The sequence below is a fragment of the Apodemus sylvaticus genome, chromosome 17, assembly GCF_947179515.1.
Source record: "Apodemus sylvaticus chromosome 17, mApoSyl1.1, whole genome shotgun sequence".
NCBI lineage: Eukaryota > Metazoa > Chordata > Mammalia > Rodentia > Muridae > Apodemus > Apodemus sylvaticus.
The window spans coordinates 70074153-70094580 of NC_067488.1; the positions used below are offsets into that span (position 1 = coordinate 70074153).

The following is a 20428-nucleotide window of genomic DNA, read 5'->3' on the forward strand; positions in this document are numbered from 1 at the left end:
CCAGGATTTAGCAGAAAACCAAAAATCAGATTTCACTTTGGGTTCTTTGACCACACTGAACAATCTACTAATTTTCATACTGTGATCCATGGCCTCTCACCTAGACCTTTCTCCTCAGAGGTGCCTGTGCATTCTGCAACCTTCTAGTCCTACCCACGACCTCTCAGCTTTATTTCTGAGACCCACGAAAGGGACAGTTATGGCATGAAGGCCCTCTGACTCGGCCCACTCTGCCGCAAAGCATCATCTTTGTTTCCATTTCCTTCAAGTCAACTTCAAGCCTTTGAAACTGACATTTTAAATGTATTATATCCCAAATCTACCTTCTCTTACATTCTTTCTTTTTAAGAGAAGGTCAGGCTAGATAGCCCAGTCTGGCTTCAAGCTTGTAGCTTTTCTTTATAATTCTCCAAATACAAAGATTACAGGTATGCACCAGCTGCCTGTTTTATTTTTTTCCCCTCCTCAATCTTTGAAGGCTACTTGAGGATTCTGAATTGCTATAATGACATGCTAAAAACTAGCCAGGGCCTAAAGGTTCCTGGCTGCCCATGAAAGGGACAGTTATAAAAATAAAACCACTGAGTATGTCTGCCTAAGCATGCACAAGCTTGGTTTGGTCCTTAGCAAGTTTATAATATGTAGTGATATATACCTGTGACCCAGCACCTACAAGGCAGGAAGATCAAGTTAAGTTCCAGACCAGTCAGGGCTAAATGAGAAGCTTTCATTACACATTTAGTGTTGTAATAACTTTCTCAGGTCTAGGATTACAGGTGTGCACTACCATGCCTGGCTTATACATTTGCATGGGGGTTGGGGGTGTGGCATGTGCACGTGAGGTCTGAAGCTGCAGTTTCAGGTGGTTTGACCTGCTTGATCTTAGTACTGGGAACTGAACACAGGACCTATGGAATAGCAGTACATACTGCTTAGCAATCAAGCTAACTCTCCAGCCCTCATGAGTTAAAAGAATGAGTCATTGGCACAGATGGCACAGTAGATCATGCCCATAGCACATGCTACAAAAGCCCAACAACCTGAGCTCAATATCTAGACTCCACAGTACACCAAAAGCTGCTCTCTGCATGAAGACCAGTTTCCAACATCTACTGAAGTCTGAGAATGAATGTAACACGTCAAGACTGACAAAACCAATATAAATATTTGCTGAATTTTATTTAAAAAAGAATAAAGAAGAAAAGATGGTGTGTGTCCATTCTTAATTTGTATACATTTGCATGGGGGTTGGGGGTTGGTGGCAAACATGTTCAAACCCAGTACTTGGGAGGCAGAGGCAGTCAGATTTCTAAGGTTGAGGCCAGCCTGGTCTTCAGAGTGAGTTCCAGAACAGCCAGGGCTACACAGAGAAATCCTGTCTTGAACTCCCCCACCCAGAAAAATATTTCCCCTAGCAGGAATCCACGACAGATAGTTTTGTTTGTTTAAAGATTTATGTGTGATGCATTTATGTCTGTGAACCACATGCCTGTGGAAATCAGAAAAGGGTGGTGAATCCCCAGGAATTAGACTTAAAAGATAGTTGTGAATTACTGTGTAGGTGCTGGGAATTGAACCTGAGTTATCAGAATGACCCTGATAACGGCTCTTTTTTTTTTTTTTTAAACTTAGCTGGCTGGAATTTGCTGTGTAGCCCAGGCTGGCCCTGAAAACTGTAAAGACCAACTGTCCTCTGGCTCCTGAGCATCTCTACTACTTCTCTTAAAAAATAATTTTTGTAATTCCTATGTATGGCTGACCTGGTTTTATGTTTGTCTGTGTTTGGTTGTGCTTGGTGACTACGGTGGTCTTGTGGCAAGGCCTGTCTGCCAGGCCCAAGCTCTATGTCTAGTGCTATAGCCTGCCCTCATTTCCTGATGGGCCAACAGGAGAGTCTCCTGCTCTATCTTCTATGGATGGATCCATCCCAACTGCATTACTGATATTAACATTGTGAGCAACAGACAGAAGCTGGGCAGGGCAGAACAGACCATAACTACCTAGCATTGGGGAGGGTAATGCAGTGGGGTGGAGTTGGAAACCAGTATGGGCTATACAATGAGACCCAAAGATCCAGTATCAATCCTAATAACCTTTCAAATTTAACTTCTTCCTACCACTTCTTTTTAAAAACAGTGTCCCACTATGTATCCTTAGCTGGCACAAACTGCCTGCTTCTAGAGATTAAATGCATGCATGCACTCCTGGGTCAAATTTAAAAGTAAACAATGTGAATTTGTTAGCAATACAACCTCAGCCGGGTGATGGTGGCACACGCCTGTAATCCCAGCACTCTGGGAGGCAGAGACAGGTGGATTTCTGAGTTCGAGGCCAGCCTGGTCTACAGAGTGAGTTCCAGGACAGCCAGGGCTATACAGAGAAACCCTGTCTCATAAAAGCCAAAAAACAAAACAAAACAAAACAAAAAAAACAAAAACAAAAACAAAAAAAAACAACAAAAAAAAAACAACACAACCTCAAACTCCTAACTAGGCACTAGAAGGTGCACTTTAAATAACCTTCAGAACAGTCTCAGGCTCAATTATCTTTTGAATACTCTAATCAAGAAAACAAAACCAGAGGCAGGGCAATGAGGGCGCATGCCTTTAATCCCAGCACTTGGGAAGCAGAGACAGGCAGATTTCTGAGTTCGAGCCAGCCTGTTCAACAGAGTTTGTTCCAGGACAGCCAGGGCTACACAGAGAAGGTTTGCCTTGAACCCTCCTACCCCACCCCCCAAAAAAGAAAAAACAAAACCAGAAAGGAAACATAATTCTAAAGGTATAATTAAAGATTAAAATACTTACTGGGATTCTGTCATCATCTCTTCGTCTTCGGCCTCTGAAGAGAGTTCTCCTTTTAACATAAGAGAAGAAAAATACATAAAATCCTTCAAATACATACACCCAATCACAGATTTCTACTTAAAATATCTAAATTTTCAAAATAAAGGCTATTCCTCCATATTATTAAATTACTTTGAGGAGATCGTGAGCTAATCCACAAAAACCTTCTCCAACTATAGTCACTACAGCCTTAGACTACCCTACTTCTATTAGTAACACACTTTCCAAATCAGAAACATCTTAACGTCTTATTCAGGCAGAACAGGCCAAATACAATTCCACTCTATGGTTGAGAAGTTGGAAATTGGAACTAGAAGGCAGAGCTGGACCTTTAATCCCAATAAATATAGGGAGAGAAAGTTGGATCTGAGAGTTGATGCCAGCCAAGTTTCTCCATAGCAAATTGCAGGCTAGGTATGGGTTAAAACCAAAGAACCACTGATTAATAAGTAAGTGCAGTGGCAGCCTAAGTAGGATGCTTGAGAACATCTTTTCAAACTAAAACTAAACCTTCCCAAATCCTATCAACTCATTAAAACAATAAATTCATTTAAGATAAAATAAAAAAAACATAAAAATCACCAGACTGTTTAACACTTAAGAAAAGCATTTTCTTTTTCTTCATACTTTCTGAGTGAGGGCTTCCCTATGTAACTGTACTGGCTATGTTTATAGAGCAAGCCAGGCTTCAACTACTCTAGGAGAACCACCCACCTCCTCTGCCCCTGAACTGAAGGCCACATAACCCCATATTTCCTTACCTGCCTCTTCCAAAGTCTCCATTCTGTTCCATCTGTAAAATTGGAGCCTCCTTTGGAAGATAAGTTTGTTCCTGATGCCCTGTTACTGTTGGGTTATGCCGTTCAGAAAGAAAGATCCTTGAACTAGATCTGCTCAGTGGTCCATCCCCTAATGACACAGAGCCCTCTGCTGAGTGTTCTGAACCACTAGATGACCTAAAATGAGGCTTCACCCTAAAAAAGACAGAGAATAAATGTTATATTTTTAATAAAAGGCAATAAAAGAATTTCCACATCAAGTAAATATTTGGAGAAACGTGGGGAAAAAATCTGAACTTTAAGCTCAAACTACTTCTCTCTCAATACTAAGAACACATTAAAGCCCACAGCTTTAATCCCAGAGGCAGAGGCAAGAGAATCTCTGTCTGAGAACAGCCTAATCCACAGGAAGTTCCAGGACATCCAAGTCTTCATACAGAGATTCTGTGTCAGCAACAACTAGGCCACAATTAGGACTTTAGCTGGCATCTAAACAAACCAACCAAGCAAAGACAGCAAGCTTTAGTTTATTAATGATGCTATACCAGGTATCTGAGCAAGAGTAAAAAAACACTAAGGGAAATAAAAAATAATGCATTATTGTATGGGGGAACTAAAAACATTCTATTTCTTTTCATATATTTACATCATACACAAACGTGTAATTATCTGTAACATTAAATACTTATAGGAAAAATGATGTCTAAAAAGAATGGGGGAGCCAGGCGGTAGTGTAATTCCAGCACTCTGGGAGGCAGAGGCAGGCAGATTTCTGAGTTTGAGGCCAGCCTGGTATACAGAGTGAGTTCCAGGACAGTCAGAGCTATAAAGAGAAACCCTGTCTTTAAAAAACCAAATTCAAAAAAAAATAAATAAAAAATGGGGGAAGCTGGGTGCTGGATGCATTTAATCATAGCACTCACTGAGTTTGAGGCCAGACTAGACTACAGAGCAGCACTTGGGAGGCAGAGGCAGGGGGATCTTTAATCCCAGCACTCAAAGGGGCATAAGACAGCCAGGTCAAAAGAGTTACATCTCCCTCTCTTTTTCTCCTGGGGAAAGTGCAAATGACAACAATTATATATAAACTAAAGAGATTGGAGCCTTTAACTAAAAAGGGCCCAGCTAAACCATCACTTTTAAACAAGGAAACAAGAATTAGGCTAGTAGCAGGTGAAAGTTTGATTATGGAAACCCACACATCCAGAAACTACAGATGTGGTAACTTCTATAATCCAGTACTCCTTATAGTGGTTGACACTTTTGACCGTTCCTCAAAGGGTGGAAGGTAAAAACTGACTTCTCCAAGCGTCCCACGCTCCCTACCCCCACTACACATGCAAACCCACATGGCATACACAAACACAAGAACACAGAGGGCTGGAGAAATGGCTCTGCTGTTAAGAGCACTGATTGCTCTTCTGAAAGTCCCAGTTCAAATCCTAGCAACCACATGGTGGCTCACAACCATCCCTAATTAGATCTGATGCCTTCTTCTGGAGTGTCTGAAGACAGCTACAGTGTATGTACATATAATATATAAATAAATCTTAAAAAAAAAGAGCTGGGCGTGGTGGCGCTCACCTTTAATCCCAGCACTTGGGAGGCAGAGGCAGGTGGATTTCTGAGTTCCAGGCCAGCCTGGTCTACAGAGTAAGTTCCAGGACAGCCAGGGCTACACAGAGAAACCCTGTCTCCAAAAAACCAAAAAAAAAAAAAAAAGAATGTATGGCTGGACAGTGGCAGAATTTAATCACAGCATTAAGAAACAGAGAAGCAAATAGGTCTTCTTTTGTTCAAGGCCAGCTTGACCTACAAGTGAGTTCCAGGACTGCCAGGGCAACACAGAAATCTGTCTCTTAAAACAGTACTCATGGTTGTATGCATCTTGTCCACACATTTTTTTTAAAAGATTTATTTATTTATTATATTTAAGTACACTGCAGCTGTCTCCAGAAGAGGGCATCAGATCTCATTAAGGATGGTTGTGAGCCACCATATGGTTGCTGGGATTTGAACTTAGGACCTTTTGAAGAGCAGTCAGTGCTCTTAACCCCTGAGCCATCTCTCCAGCCCTGTCCACGCATTTTTTTTTTTTATTGTGAAAAGATTAAAACCCAGGGCCTTAAGCAAGGCAATACTACCACTTAGCTATATCCCAGCCCTGCAGGTCTGGTTCGTTTATAATTTGTATTATTCAGTATATGCATGTTTGTGGTGATCAGAAGAGGGAGTCAGATCCTCTATAACTAGAGTCATGGATGACTGTGAGCCACCATTGGGGTGATGGGAATCAGACCTGGGTCTGCCAGAACAGTCTGTGGTACTCTCAAGGGTAAGTCAACTCTCCTACCTCCCTGGCCCTGTATTTTTAAAGACAAACCCTTGCAAAGATCAGTACTTAAATTTTTATGAGTGTGGAAAGAAAACTATTGGTTATATGCTTGCCTTATATGCATGAGAGCCTGAACGTAATACCCAGAATTTGTATTAAAAACTAAACTGGGAATGGAGAGATGGCTCAGTAGTTAAGAGTACTTAACTACTCTTGCCTTTCCAGAGGACCCAGATTCAATTCTCAGAATACACAGTGGCTCACAATCATCTGTAACACCAATTCTGGACTACTTAGGCAACAGAGGTAAAAGGGCACATACACAGACTGTAGGCAAAACACCCGTACTCCCAAAATAAAACATTAAAAGTCCACACAAGAACCACTAAAATCATCACACCTTTGTATATTTAATTCTGACTATGAAGCTTCTTTAAAATAGTAAACTGAATAATTAATGCACTTTTTTAAAATAAAAATTAACAAAACACAGGGCTAGGGCTAGAGGTGGCTAAGTAGTTAAGAGCACTGACTGCTCTTCCAGAGGTCCTGAGTTCAATTCCCAGCAGCCACATGGTGGCTCATAGCCACCATGTAACGGTGTAATGGGATCCGATGCTCTCTTCTGATGTGAATGAAGAGAGCAATAATGTACTAACATAAAATAAACAAAAGTCACCCTAATACTTATAGCAAGTCTCCCAACAAGAACACAGTAATTCTTCAAGAATTACTGTGAATTGTTTGAAATAAATTTCAGTTATTATTTTTTAATCTTACCGATTTTTTTGGAATGGTCGGCCCATATTCATAGCAGCAGCATTTGTTTTATAAGATCCTGGTGAACTAAAGCCATTCACAAAACTACCATTGGGAAAGGGAGCCTAGAAGAAAATGTTAATATTTAATAGTAAGGGTGTGTTACCGTCAGCAAGTCAATGGAGAACTCTCACTTCTGCAATGCTCATATCACACATCACATTATTATTCTAACACATCACAGACAAAACAATCTTTCATGGAAATTTTTACAATCAGGCAATGGTGCACATCTTAAGTCCTAGCACTCCAGAGGCAGGCAGATTTCAGAGTTCAAGGCCAGCCTGGTCTACACAGTGAGATCCAGGACAGCCAGGGCTACACAGAGAAACCCTGTCTCAAAAAAAACCAAATCCAAAAACAAATGAACAAATAAAGTTATTATATTTATATACTGCTATGCAACTTACTATGCAGACTAGTCTGGCCTTCTGGTTGCAATGATGCTGTTAACACTGTCCTGTAGTTGCTCCAGTTACAGGCAAATACATCTGCATCTGGTTTTTAGTTGATTCCCCCCCCAAAACTTAGCTTGAACTAAATATTGCATTATTTTTTCTAGGAGACTCACCAGTGGTGTTTCAAAGTAAGGTGCAGGACTTGAAGACCATGACTGAGGCACAATACTATACACTGAGTACTGCTGATGAGGATTATACACTGGCTGCATGAAGACTGGTGAGGGATATTGGGTTGGCGTCTGAAGAGGTTGAGTATACATACTAGAATCCATTAATCGATAACCATTCTTAGCAAAAAATGTATTGATGGCTTTTATCCTTGCCTAAAAGCAAGAAGAAAACATAATAAGATGATGAATTATATTTTGTAGCAAATATAAATTTTTTTTACATGATCTTATGGTTAATTTCTGCTTAGAATCAACAAAGCAAAAATAACTTTAATACAAAAGTGTGGACTTGAGAAGAGCCACAATAAACAAGGTAAAAATAAGTGAATTTGTGCTGGAGCAGTGGTTAAGCCTGCTCCTCTTCAGGACTCTAGATCTGCAAAGGGAGATCTTAGAACCTGTAACAACTTGAACTTGGAGGATAATAGGTTACAGAAACAGCTAAGAACAGAAAGGTGCCCTGTCCTCAGCTGGCACCAATATTCACAAATAAATGCTCCCGTGCAGACACAAGTCACCTGTATATATCTAAAATAATAAAAAGTAAATCCTAAAGAAAAGTTTAAGTTGAAGTTTAACTAAAAAACCGTGCTATCCCATTAATTTCAATATTGCTTTATTTCATTCTTTGATGGCACCAAACATGAATCTACAGAATTAAATCATAAAAAGAGAAGAAATCACTATAGAAAAAAGGACACTGAAGCTGTTATAATGAACATAGCAGTAGTGGGCCAGTAACTGAGGAAAAAGACTCCTTGACACCTCTGAAATGTGACAGATTTCATCAACAAGTAGACAACTCTACACATAATGGAATTAAGTTTTGTTCTACTATATGTGTGTGTGTATCAAATTATTAAAGTTTTACCAAACACCTAGATATAAAACGTTAAGTCAATGGGTAACAGGAAACAGAAGCTCTAAAGTCTCAGAGGAACAGTAATTAAAAAAAGAGACAAGGATCAAAGGTAGATGAGTATTAGCAAATGAAACTCATCTGTAAAATGTGAACTCTATTACCATCTACCCTTCCAGTGGTGTCTGTTATATTTCTGTTACTTACATCCTGACTCAGTCATGTGAAACCTGCCTGGTTATTGCTGTTTTCTTTAGTAGGCAAAGAAACCATATCTGTCTTGTTAGGTGATTTTTCAAAAGCACCAAGGCTTGCCTTAAATTTACTATGTAACTCAAGCTCCCCTGAAACAACTGTTTCTCTTGTCTCAGCCTCCTGAAACGTGAGTTAGTTCATGTGTGTACAGTGCTTAAAACTGCAATGGCTACACAGTAAGAAAACTGTGGGTTTAGGGGTTAGGACCACACATTGGTTATAGGGCTGCACCAACTGCTCAAATCTTAACAGTGGACGATGAAGCATGAAGGCCAGGTTTATGAAATCTGAGAACAAAGTCAATGTGAGCACACCGACTAAGTGTTATTAATGCCAACTCCTGTTAGTGAGACAGGAAATCTAACTGGTGAAAAAAAAATGAAACTGGCTTTCATCACTATTAAAGAAGTATTCCAACTATATACATTCTGAGATCTGAAATTATAGGCTATGATTCACTTTAAAAACGTTGTTTCCCTGAAAAGAACTTCTGTACTCAGAATATTTTCATGTTCTATGAACTGATTTTACTGAAGCAGGACAAATTAAAAAAATGCTTTACAATTACTACAGGTTTTATAAAATAGCTAGCTGCTCATGTATCTTAACTCTTAAAAGAAACAAGACAAACAAAAGTGAAACAATCACCTCCCACCAGAAAAAAAAAGACTTCACACTAGCATGCATTTAAAAATATCTTACCATGATTGGCTTGCCCTGAAATGTCTTAACTTCTTCTCTTAAGTATTTAAAAGCCTGTTAAACCAAAAATGACCTTTTATTAGCATTAAACATTAAAGCTTCATTCTCCCAAATGAGTTTGCCATCATTTTGTTCTAACTAAACAAAAAGGCCCTGCCTGCTGTGTGGCAAGCTAAGCCAGCATTGGACACAGCCAGGCAAAAACACTGGAACAAACCTTGAGAGGGAAGATTAAGAAAACAAAACTTTCCTATTTGCAGCTAGAAGTTGTGTGGAGTACTGTACTGGATGCTGAACACGAGGGTCGAGGGGATCACCAGCAAACAGCTTCTAAATCAGCTACAAGTGTTAGCACACACTGACCAAAAATGGCATGAGCTTAATGCCCGCCCAGCACCATCTGGAACAAGTACCAGGGTGTACAGAACTCTTTCCTTGCCTTGCACCAGGCACATTCAGATGTGCACACAGACGATACACTCATATATTAAGAAAAAAAAGACATCAATGTCACACCCGCCACCTCAACATTCAAGGGAGGTAGGGAAGGAGAACTGCCATGGCCAAGTCCTGCCGAGGCGACCACGTCCTAGATCAGCCTAAGCCTCAGAGGGAAAGACTGCCACCCCCAATAGCAAAACGGAACAAAAAGCCTCCCAACATGTGGACTACTATTGAGCACATAATTTCAAATCTTTACATTCATTTGGATATTCTATGTTAATATTTTATTGACTGCACATGAGAAAAAACAAAATCAACTGTCAATTAAGGAAAACTATGGTCAAAGTCTAAACATTTTCTGTTCTCTTTTAGACATGGTCTCACTCTTGTATCCTCAGCTGGCCTTATTTTAGGTTGGCCTGTCTCAGTGTTGAAGAAGCACAGCTTCATTACCATGTCTGATTTTTTTCATTTTTGATTAAGGATGGTCCCAATTTCACTTATGTAGCCAGGTTGGTCCTGAACCCCTGATCTTGCCTGTCTGTTTCTACCTCCCAACTGCTGGGAATAATCATATCTGCCTTTTTCTTTGTGGTACAGACCACTGAATGTAGGGCCTTATGTATCCTAGACATGAGCTATAGCAGTAGGCTACACCCCTAGCCTATATACATCTTCAACAACATATACAACTTCTTTATCCACTATGATTTTTATTAGAAGAAACTTCTCACCTGCTGTGCGTCTGTGTCTGACTGGAAAGTGATATACCAGTTGCTGTTGTGTGCAAACTCACAGCTTATCACTTTGGGGCAGTTTTCATTTTTAAACAAAGCTTTCACTTCCTAAAAATAAAAAAGTATAGTCAAATCTTAAAATGAAACCATATATGGTTATACATGGTACAAAATTTGCAGATTATTTTATGAGCAACAAAATAGAAGTAATTCTGCTTTAGAGGTAAATTCTCTTTACAATACTATGTCTCCAGTAGTTCTCCTCCACAGGGAGAAAACTTTTTTAAAGTTATGATATGAACTCTACACACAAGCATCCTTCCTATAATCATATAACTTTAAAAAAAAAAAAAAAAAAAAAAAAAAGGACTACACCAGGGGGCTGAAGTCGATGGCTCACTGGTTTAAGAGCACTGACTGCTCTTCCAAAGGTCCTGAGTTCAATTCTCAGCGACCACATGGTGACTCACAGCCATCTGTAATGGGATCTGATGCCCTCTTCTGGTGTATCTGAAGATAGCTACAGTGTACTCATATACATTATAAATAAATCTTAGAGAAAAAGACTATATAACACCATATCTAAAAAAATATTTATCAATAGAGAATAAAATGACATTTATTGGAAATAACAGAGATGAAACATAACTTTGTACTCAAATAACCCTATGTTGAAAATACTTGCATCTGTTTTCATCACTGAAGTCAATTTAGTTTTAGGTTTAGTAAGCAACATTCCATATAAGTAACATGGACAGGACCTAAAAAGTCTTTTTTTTCAATTGCTGTGATTTACAGCAGAGCTGTCACACAGCAGCAGTAAAGAAACAGGCTAGAGAAAAAAATCTAGTCTGTCATTTTGTAATATAATCCACTTACCTTTGGGTAGGTGTTTTTTATCCAACCTAAGGTTCAGTTACTTTGTACAACAGATGCTGAAACTTTGGCTTTAAGTAATTGTAAAATAAGTGATTCCTGATAGGATTATTGAGTAAATGTGTATATGCATGTTTTAAAAGGATCTGTTTCTATAGTATATTTTTACTCACATAATATTTTATTCCTGAATCTGAACCACACTTGATCTTTATGACTATAGCTTTGTTTTATATTTTGCAAACAATCCTTATTCAAAATTTCCTTTTTCTTCCTTTGTTATTAGATGAATCCTCCTGTTAGTCAGGTCAACCCAATCCATTGAAAACTAGTATTACTGCAATACTAGTTATATGCCAATTTACTACCCTCAGAGTTAACAAGTCAACAGTAATTGACATGATGGCACTGATATCTGCTTTGCTTGTCTGCTTCCTCAAATTTAAATAGCTAAAGAACACTTCAGTCATCAATGCTTACCTCTACAGGTGTGGTCTCAGGGATTTCTCTGAGAATCACAATACAACGCTTATGACTTGGCCTCACCTTTTCTCCCTTCTCATCAACTTGTACCATAGGGGAAGCTGAAATTCAAAGAAATATGATCCACTTAAAAGTAAATGGTAATAATACTAATGATTCCATTAAGAACTATTCAGTTGCTGGGTGGTGGTGGCGCACGCCTGTAATCCCAGCACTCTGGGAGGCAGAGGCCAGAGTGAGTTCCAGGACAGCCAGGGCTATACAGAGAAACCCTGTCTGGGGAAAAAACAAATCCAAAAAACCAACCAAACAAAAGCAAACAAAATTATCAAATGCTAAGGTAAAATGCCAAAAATTACTGTCAGGTTAAAGAAGTGGGTTTATATACAAAGAAGACTACTGAATGCTATTTGCTACATAAGTATACACTGTGATTTAATGTGCTACAAAGTATCCTCCAGGAAATAAAAAGCAAATCTCGAGTTTGAGGCTAGCCTTGTCTATAGATGAGTTCTAAGACAGCCAAGGCTACACAGTGCAGGTCACAGTGGTGTTCATATTTGTATCTCAGAAGTTTGGAGGCAGGGACAGAGAACACTGGATTTGACATTATCTTGAACTACACAATAAAACCTCATAGAGGGGAAGGGGAAGAGAACAGGTGTGGATGGAGGGATGGACAAGTTCATATCAATCTTTGGAGATTATACCACAACTCATTAGCAGTTGTAAAGTAAAGTCAGGATAAAACAAATCAGGCCATTCTTAAACAATGGGAGTTAATTATTAACACTTGCTATGTGAAAAAGAAAAAAAAAGCTATAGAATCATCATAGAAGTTGCTATTCGAATGCACATACTAATCCATAGACTACAAGGCCACTTAAAACACTCCCTGTATGATCAGGAAAAACAAAACAAAACAAAACAAAAAAACAAAACTTGACTTTTATGATTAAAAAAAGAAGCTCAAAGGCATTTACGTACATCTCAATACTTCAAGAATTAAATCTGGATCTGTAGTCAATTTTTTTATTTCTTCCATGTTGGCAACTGTCCATATTGGTACGAACTGATCACTATCCATTTGAGATATCAAGTAAAGGTCCTTTGATAAATTTTCTCTGAAAGAAACAGAACCAATTACAACACACATTATAAAAACTGTACCATATTCATGTTTACCAATAACATGTCTACAGAAATAACAACAGTAAAAAAACTAAGGTGAATTATTAATATATTAACAGTTTTTCCTTTCTTACACAGTTTTAATTTTTTACACATAGTAATTATCACCTACAGATACACTAGCTATATGTTTATTGTTTTTTGTCTCCTAGGCAGATGATGGGTTTCATGAAAGCGCTTCATGGGTTGATAGCATTTTAAAGACTTTAAGGGAGCTGCAAAGATGCCCAGGGGTTAAGAGAAGTCAATCATTTTCCAGATCATTTTCTCAGCACTCACGTGGCAACTTATGCTACCTGTCAAGTTCAGCTCCAGGGGATCTTATGACGATCTCTTCTGTCTTCTACAAACAACACATGTATGTAATGTGCAGACATATGAGCAGGAAAAACACTCATAAAACTAAATCTTTGTTATGGGTAAACAGTAAGCACAAAGACCTTTAAAGGAAGACTCAACTTAAGATAGTTAATATTCTATTTAGATTATAAAACTAAAAGGTGACAAGTTGTTGGGGAAGGATAATAACAGATCTGTCCTTTCATCATAAAAGGACAAATTAACATCACTGTAATAAATAGTACTTAATAACTTGAAAGTCAGATAGCTATAAACCACTGAACAATTAAAAAGCTGTAATCTTACAGCATCTCTATTTTTTTTTAAAGATTTATTTATTATATATAAGTACACTGTAGCTGTCTTCAGACACTCCAGAAGAGAGAGTCAGATCTGGTTAAGGATGGTTGTGAGCCACCTTGTGGCTGCTAGGATTTGAACTCAGAACCTTTGGAAGACCAGTCAGTGCTCTTAACCGCTGAGCCATTTCTCCAACCCCAGCATCTCTATTCTTATCAACTAGTATCAAATTGATTTAAACGGTAATTGTCAAAAGTAAATGAAATTGATAGTACACCTAAGACTTCTTATTCACAAGTAAAACCTGGTATTTCATATACATTGGCAATGTTGCTGAACTACAAATGATATTTGTCAAACTGACTGAAAGTGTATCACAGATCTAAGTATGATATGGTAGATCATGAACACTCTTATTGCAGAAACTAAAAAGCTATATAAATTTCAAACACAGTGTTTCTACAGATATGAGACTATGCTCTGAAAGCTTGAATGACAAAATTACTGGAGTGTTAGGAATGTTTTCCCTAATATGCATCTATGTATCATGGTTCCAAGGAACTTTTCTGGGTACCAGTAATGGGAAACAGGAGAAACAGAATTGAGTAGCTGTGTGTAGATATGTGGTGTGGGGTGTATGTTCAACAAAGGACTGGCACTATTAATTAAAAACCAGAGATATCTCTAATGCACAGTCGACTTTTTTCAGTGTTTCCTATGATCTTAAGGAAGCAGATGGGGGACTATAAGTAAGGTTGAAGACAGTATAAACCAACATTTACAGAAAGTACAATAAAGCAATAGATTACCTTGGTATGGAATCACCCTTGTAATCCCAGCAACTGTTCAATCAGGAGAATTACAAATTTAAGGCCAGTCTATATACTTGGGCTATTTAGTTAAGGCTGATCTTAAAAAGCAGTTATGGTGACCGTACAGGTGACTCTCCCTTAAGGGTTGGCCACTAGGAGCTTGACCATATTTCAGTGAGCATACAGACAAAAAAAAAAAAAAAAAAAAAGTACTTTTCCTTGGGGAGGGCGGGCAGTGGACATGGGAGGACTGGAAGGTGAACACAACTGGGATACATGATGTTAAATTCCCAGTTATTCAGTAAAAAATAAACAAATGCCCTTATCACCATTATCCAATGCATCTCTTGAATCCACTTTCAGAGAGACAGCCCATATTTGCAATTTTTTTTTTAAAAATCACTTTAATAATAAAATTTAAAAAAACAAAAAAGCAGCAAGAAATGAATAGAGGTCCTAGAGAGATGGCTCAGGGTTTAGAGAGTACTTGCTGCTCCTGTACAAATCTCAAGTTCGGTTCCCAGCACCCACATGGCAGTGCATAACTGTCTTTAACTTCAGTTTTAAGAGATCAGATGCCTTCTTCTGGCCTCTGTGGGCAATGCCCATAAGTAATGCACTTACATACTTATTATGCACAGTCACATACATAAAACCAAAAACAGTAATATAAACAAACAAACAAGTAAGTAAAGGAATCTGGTAAGAGGACCGAGGGCTAAAGATAATACATTCTTAATAAGCCCAGCACAAACACAGAAAAACACACTCACACACACACTCACTCACACACACACACACACAGCCCAGCACATGGGAGGCAGAGGCACATGGATCTCTGTTCTTAAGGTCAGCCTGGGCTAAATAGGGAGTTGTAGGCCATAGCTAGATGCACACAACTAAACCATATTTAAAATTCAAGAATAGCGTGGTGGGGCACGCCTTTAATCCTAGCACTTGGGAGGCAGAGGTAGGCAGATTTCTGAGTTTGAGGTCAGCCTGGTCTACAGAGTGAGTTCCAGGACAGAGCTATACAGAGAATCCCTGTCTCAAAACAAACAAACAAACAAACAAACAACCTCCTCCCAAAAAACCCAAAAACTAAAATTCAAGAATAAAGTGGGGAGAGGTGAATGCTGTAAGGCAGGAGACATGATAACATGCAAGACAAAGAAGCAGTTCCATATGTAAGAACCTTAATTATTAAAATAAGCTTTGGAAAGTAAATTGTTCACTTTAATTTCAGGACTAGGTAATCAGAAGAGGGCTGTTGAGAATTCAAAGCCAGGTCAGCCATGGCTACAGATTAAGCCCTTGTAGTTAAAAACAAAAACAAAAACAAACAAAAACTAAATAGATTAAAATCTACTTTAGCTACTTGTGACAATGCATGCTTACAATTGCAGTTGCTAGAGAGGCTGAGAAAGGAAAATCACAAATTTGAGGGCTGCATAAGTAGCCTGTCTCAAACACAAAACAGAAAAAGAAGTGTGTTTTCTTGTGGTAAAATGTCACTACTAGACATAGAAAAATTTAGTGGAATTAGTGCTGGGATACAGCACAGTGGTTGAGTCCTTGCCTAGCACTCATGAGACCCAGGATTTCATTTTCAGCTCCACAAAAGAAAAAGAAGTAGGGGGTGGATATACAAAATAGCCATTTGGTAACTACCATGGAAACAAATTATTCATATGAGAACCAGAGCTGAGGATCAAAGCTAAGTTACACAGGACTTAACTTTCTGTATCATGTCAGAGCATCCAGGTTAAAGACCCATGGGTCGGACAGAATTTTCCTGGTGTGGCGTACATTTTTCACTCCCAGCACTAAAGAGGCAGAAGCAGGAAGATCTTAATGTGGTCCAGGAAAGTTAGAGATACAAAGTGAGACCTTGTCTCACAGAATCAAAACAACCAAAACACACACACACACACACACACACACACACACACACACACACACACGTAATAAAATCTATTCTCTGGTCTAGAAATTTGGAAAATTGGTTCACCAAAGTCAGGAAAAGGAAAAAGGCTACACATCCATGTATGTCCACATTTTCAATTTTATATAGCCTTTGTTTAGTTTTGTTTCAGAAAGGGTCTCCTTATATAACACTAGATGTCCTAGAACTTACTGTGCAGACAATGCTGGCCTCCACCTCACCAGCCTCTGACTCCCATAGTAACACACACTTTTAATCATTAATCGTGTGTGAGAATGCACTGAAACTTTATGGTGTCTAAGCAACAATGAATATTTATATATAATTTTCACCTACAAAACCATTTTGAGTGCTAAAGGGATGGCTCAGCAGTTAAGAGCACTGACTGCTCTTCCAGAGGCCCTGAGTTCAATTCCCAGCAACCATATGGTGGCTCACAAACATCAGCAAAATAAAATTTTTGAAACATTTGCCTGAAAAGACTTTATATTTAAGAGAAATCAATGTTAATATTATCAGCCTGTCTTTTTGTGGTCTTGATAAAATTACTCTGCTCAATAGTTACAAAACCGAATGGGCAGTGGTGCATGCCTGTAATCCCAGCACTTAAGAGGCAGAGACAAGGGGATTTCTGGGTTCCGGGCCAGCATGGTATATGGAGTGAGTTCCAGGACAGCCAGGGCTATACAGAGAACCCTGTCTCAAAAAAGAAAAACAAAAAATTACAAAACCCAACTCCTAAAAACTTAAATTGAGACATTTTCCATTCCTCCTATTCCAGTAGTTTTTAAAAATTACTTTCACTTAATGCTGATGATCCTAGGAAAAGTATGCAATAGAAACTTCACTAACACTTGGGAAAAGATATAAATCCAAACACAGGCTATACTGTTAAAAGTCTAGTTAAGAAATATACTCAAGAAAGATACCAAAATCCATGACAGAAGAAAATGATAACCTCCTATACCACAGGTATTTTACATCTACTAACCAAAACCACAAAAAGGAGAATATCAATTAAAAAGTTTCTGTACCGTGAGAAACAGAACTCCAATTGTTTCTTCAGACATTCTTTTAAATCTTCTGTAGAAATTGTTGAACTGCTTTCTCCTGATGGCAAAAACAAGAGGGAGAAAACTGTTATGAAGTTATTACAAGTGCTGAAACTTAACATATTACACTCAGAAGTCAAAGAGTATCCACAAGTTAAAATGTAAAAGTCTAATTTCTTTCAACTCATACACTTTTTTGGGCAGTATTATTATTATTATTATTTTAGAAATTGTTTCTTTTTAATAGAGTACTTCATTCAGACATTCCTCTGTTGGTTTCTGCTCTGGAAGCAGCTAGGTCCCCACCTCAATATCACAACTGAGTGAACATGGGCCCCAAACTAGAGCTCTCAGAACAGCAAAACAATAAACAGCAAATCCAGCCTCTCCTTTCACTTAGGAAGGACTGGGAATCAGAAGTCTAATCCCACCCTGCAACTGTAGGCACTGGAGCCTGGGTTGAAAATTTTGGCAGTATTATTGACTCAAGAATTATATTAGCCGGAGCAGTGGTGGCACACACCTTTAATATCAGCCCTTGGGAGGCAGAGGCAAGCAGATCTCTGAGTTTGAGGCCAGTCTGGTCTGCAGAATGAGTTCCAGGACAGCCAGAGCTACACAGAGAAACCCTGTCTTGAAAAACAAAAAACAAGTAAAAAAAAAAAATTTCTTATTGAGCTAGGACCACAAACTCCAAAATAAAGTAGTATTCATTTAGCGTGCGTGCGTGTGTGTGTGTGCGCGCATGTGTGCGGTAATGGATTCAATATGCAGTGTCACATACATGGCTCATATATTTAAGGGCTGGGGACATGCTTTGCCACATAAGCATAAACCCAAGTCCAAATATGCAATCTTCTATATAGAACCCTCCTATCCAAATGTTAACAAAACAATCATTTTTCTGACCTGCAGTTGAGATGCTGGATTAGGAGGGAAGGCTACCCCTGACAGGGTTTCTCTGTGTAGCCCTGGCTGTTCTCAAACTGAGATCTGCTTGCAATTAAAGACAGACATGTACTACTACCACCCAGTTTAGTTTTTTTTTTTTAAATAAATCTCTGAAATAAAACACTTGTTTTAAAATAAATTTCATGTTGACGAAACTGATAGAAAACTTGTTTAAACTTATCAACTAAGAAACCTAGAACTTTTAAAATATAGATCTCTTTAACTGTTTTCTCCTGATAATTTCACACTTTTCTTTAACAGGTCTTTATGGACTCTCAATTACAAACTTTATGTCTGGGTACTAGCCAACAATATTTAATAAACACCTATCACTTGTTTGACATAAGCTTCTTTTCAAAAAGGAAAACAAACTGACCAATGTCATTTTTACTGAATAGATGGAGAGCTAAAGATACTAAGTTCTCATTTAGCAACAGAACAACAAAGTTACCAGAAACATCATATAGTTGGTAACTCAGGTCTTCCGGTCCTAAGAGCATTCCATCAGCTGACTCTTCAATGTCTGCAGTATTTCTTGTGGTTTCACAAGATGGAGAATACATTACTTCATATTCCTTACACATATCTTCTGGAAGTTCTGTATTGCCTGTTTTCAATAAAAGGCTCTGAATGTAAACAGGAATTAACCTTGAGTTATGTCTTCTAAAAAAGATTTCAAAGAATGGTACCAGTTGGGGAAATGTTCAGTGGCTTAAGTTAAGAGTTTTTCTGATGGGACACACGTTTTGACCATTGTGGATAAGCTAGCACTCTATGTTTCCAAAGGTTTGCATAATTCCTTTGCTTCCTTTTCTGAAAAATCACTGGCTCTTACCTTTTATTATTTCTATTCTGTGGATAAAGGAAATAAGCTCAATAAGGATATTTCCCATGTCCAGTGATTTAATGAGCCACTGATTACAGACCCAAACTCATCTTGTAAGAAATTATAAATGATATATTATATACAAATACATATATACAAATATACTATATACTATATACATGAGCTAGATTGCATATATGTAATACTATATACAAATGAGCTAGATGCTGACCCAGAAACACATGTTGCACTTGAAATTACTGACTATTCATGTAAGGTATAAAAAAGAATCAAATACAAATATAAGCTAAACATTCATAAATACGTTTCATTAAATCTTTGTTTAGATTCGAAAAGCCCTCCCAAGGGTTCAAGATATAAGTTGAGCCATCAGTTCAGCGAGGTTAAAGGTGAAGCTTTGGATACATACATATGACTAGCAAGACTCCCACATACACATATTAACCTGCTGAGGAGCTCACAATCCTACAAGCTATTTGTAAATGATGGCACCTAAGAGGCAGAACCTAGTTGAAGACAGGAGCTCTGTGGTGGCTCTTTCCTCTCAGGTTCTAGGTTTCCTGGCAGCATGACATGAGCAACTCTGCTTCCTCAGGAGAGACTCCCAGTCATATCCTGTCTCCCAAAAAGGCCCACCTTAATGGGACTCAGTTACTATACCAAACACTCATGAGCTAAAGTGAATCTTTCTTCCTTAGTTAACTTTTCTTACACATTTTGTTCAGCACAAATGTTAAGCAACACATCAAATAACCAAAGGCTGTCTCATATCTCAAAGTTGTTTGAGTTCATCTGACCATAAACATTTAATCAAAATGCAATCTTTCCAATAAATAGTTAAGACTTACCCTCAGGGTGAGGTCCAGATGGGGCTGCAGTTTCATTCCAAGAGGTTTCAGTTACAGGAGTGCCATCCGGATTTCCAGAAGGAATTTCTTGCCACACTTTAGCATTAGGATTTAAACCAGTGCCTTTAGATGTCACCTGCTAAACAATCAAAATCTGTATCAAAATATAGATCAAAAAATATAAAGCCGGGTATGGTGGCGCACACCTGGGTCCCCACTATTAGCTCAAGCTGGTTTGTGTTTCAAGCTGTCGGTCTATCTACTTCCTAAGCATCAGGATTATAAGTATGCACCTCCATGCCCAGCCAAATACTAGTTTCTCATCCACTTGAAAATATAAAAATTTAAAAAGTAATTGATCTAAAATAAGTATTTCA

The 20428-nt window shown here is 38.3% G+C and overlaps 1 protein-coding gene across 5 annotated transcripts in view; it reads right to left on the reverse strand.

Moving 5' to 3' along the window:
* The window catches only part of Larp4 (La ribonucleoprotein 4), a 41244-nt gene that overhangs the window by 11098 nt on the left and 9718 nt on the right, over positions 1–20428 (reverse strand). For 2 of the 5 annotated variants that reach the window (XM_052160489.1, XM_052160491.1), the window contains exons 2-12: positions 20052–20187; positions 18808–18963; positions 17388–17463; positions 12754–12890; positions 11764–11867; positions 10405–10515; positions 9227–9280; positions 7351–7563; positions 6741–6844; positions 3608–3820; positions 2808–2856 (exon numbers count right to left, since the gene is read on the reverse strand). In XM_052160489.1, the coding sequence (XP_052016449.1) occupies positions 2808–2856; positions 3608–3820; positions 6741–6844; positions 7351–7563; positions 9227–9280; positions 10405–10515; positions 11764–11867; positions 12754–12890; positions 17388–17463; positions 18808–18963; positions 20052–20187 (1353 nt within the window). Of the gene's footprint in view, positions 1–2807; positions 2857–3607; positions 3821–6736; positions 6845–7350; positions 7564–9226; positions 9281–10404; positions 10516–11763; positions 11868–12753; positions 12891–17387; positions 17464–18807; positions 18964–20051; positions 20191–20428 lie in introns of those variants that run through there. The other 3 variants (XM_052160488.1, XM_052160490.1, XM_052160492.1) reach the window with 2 other exon arrangements.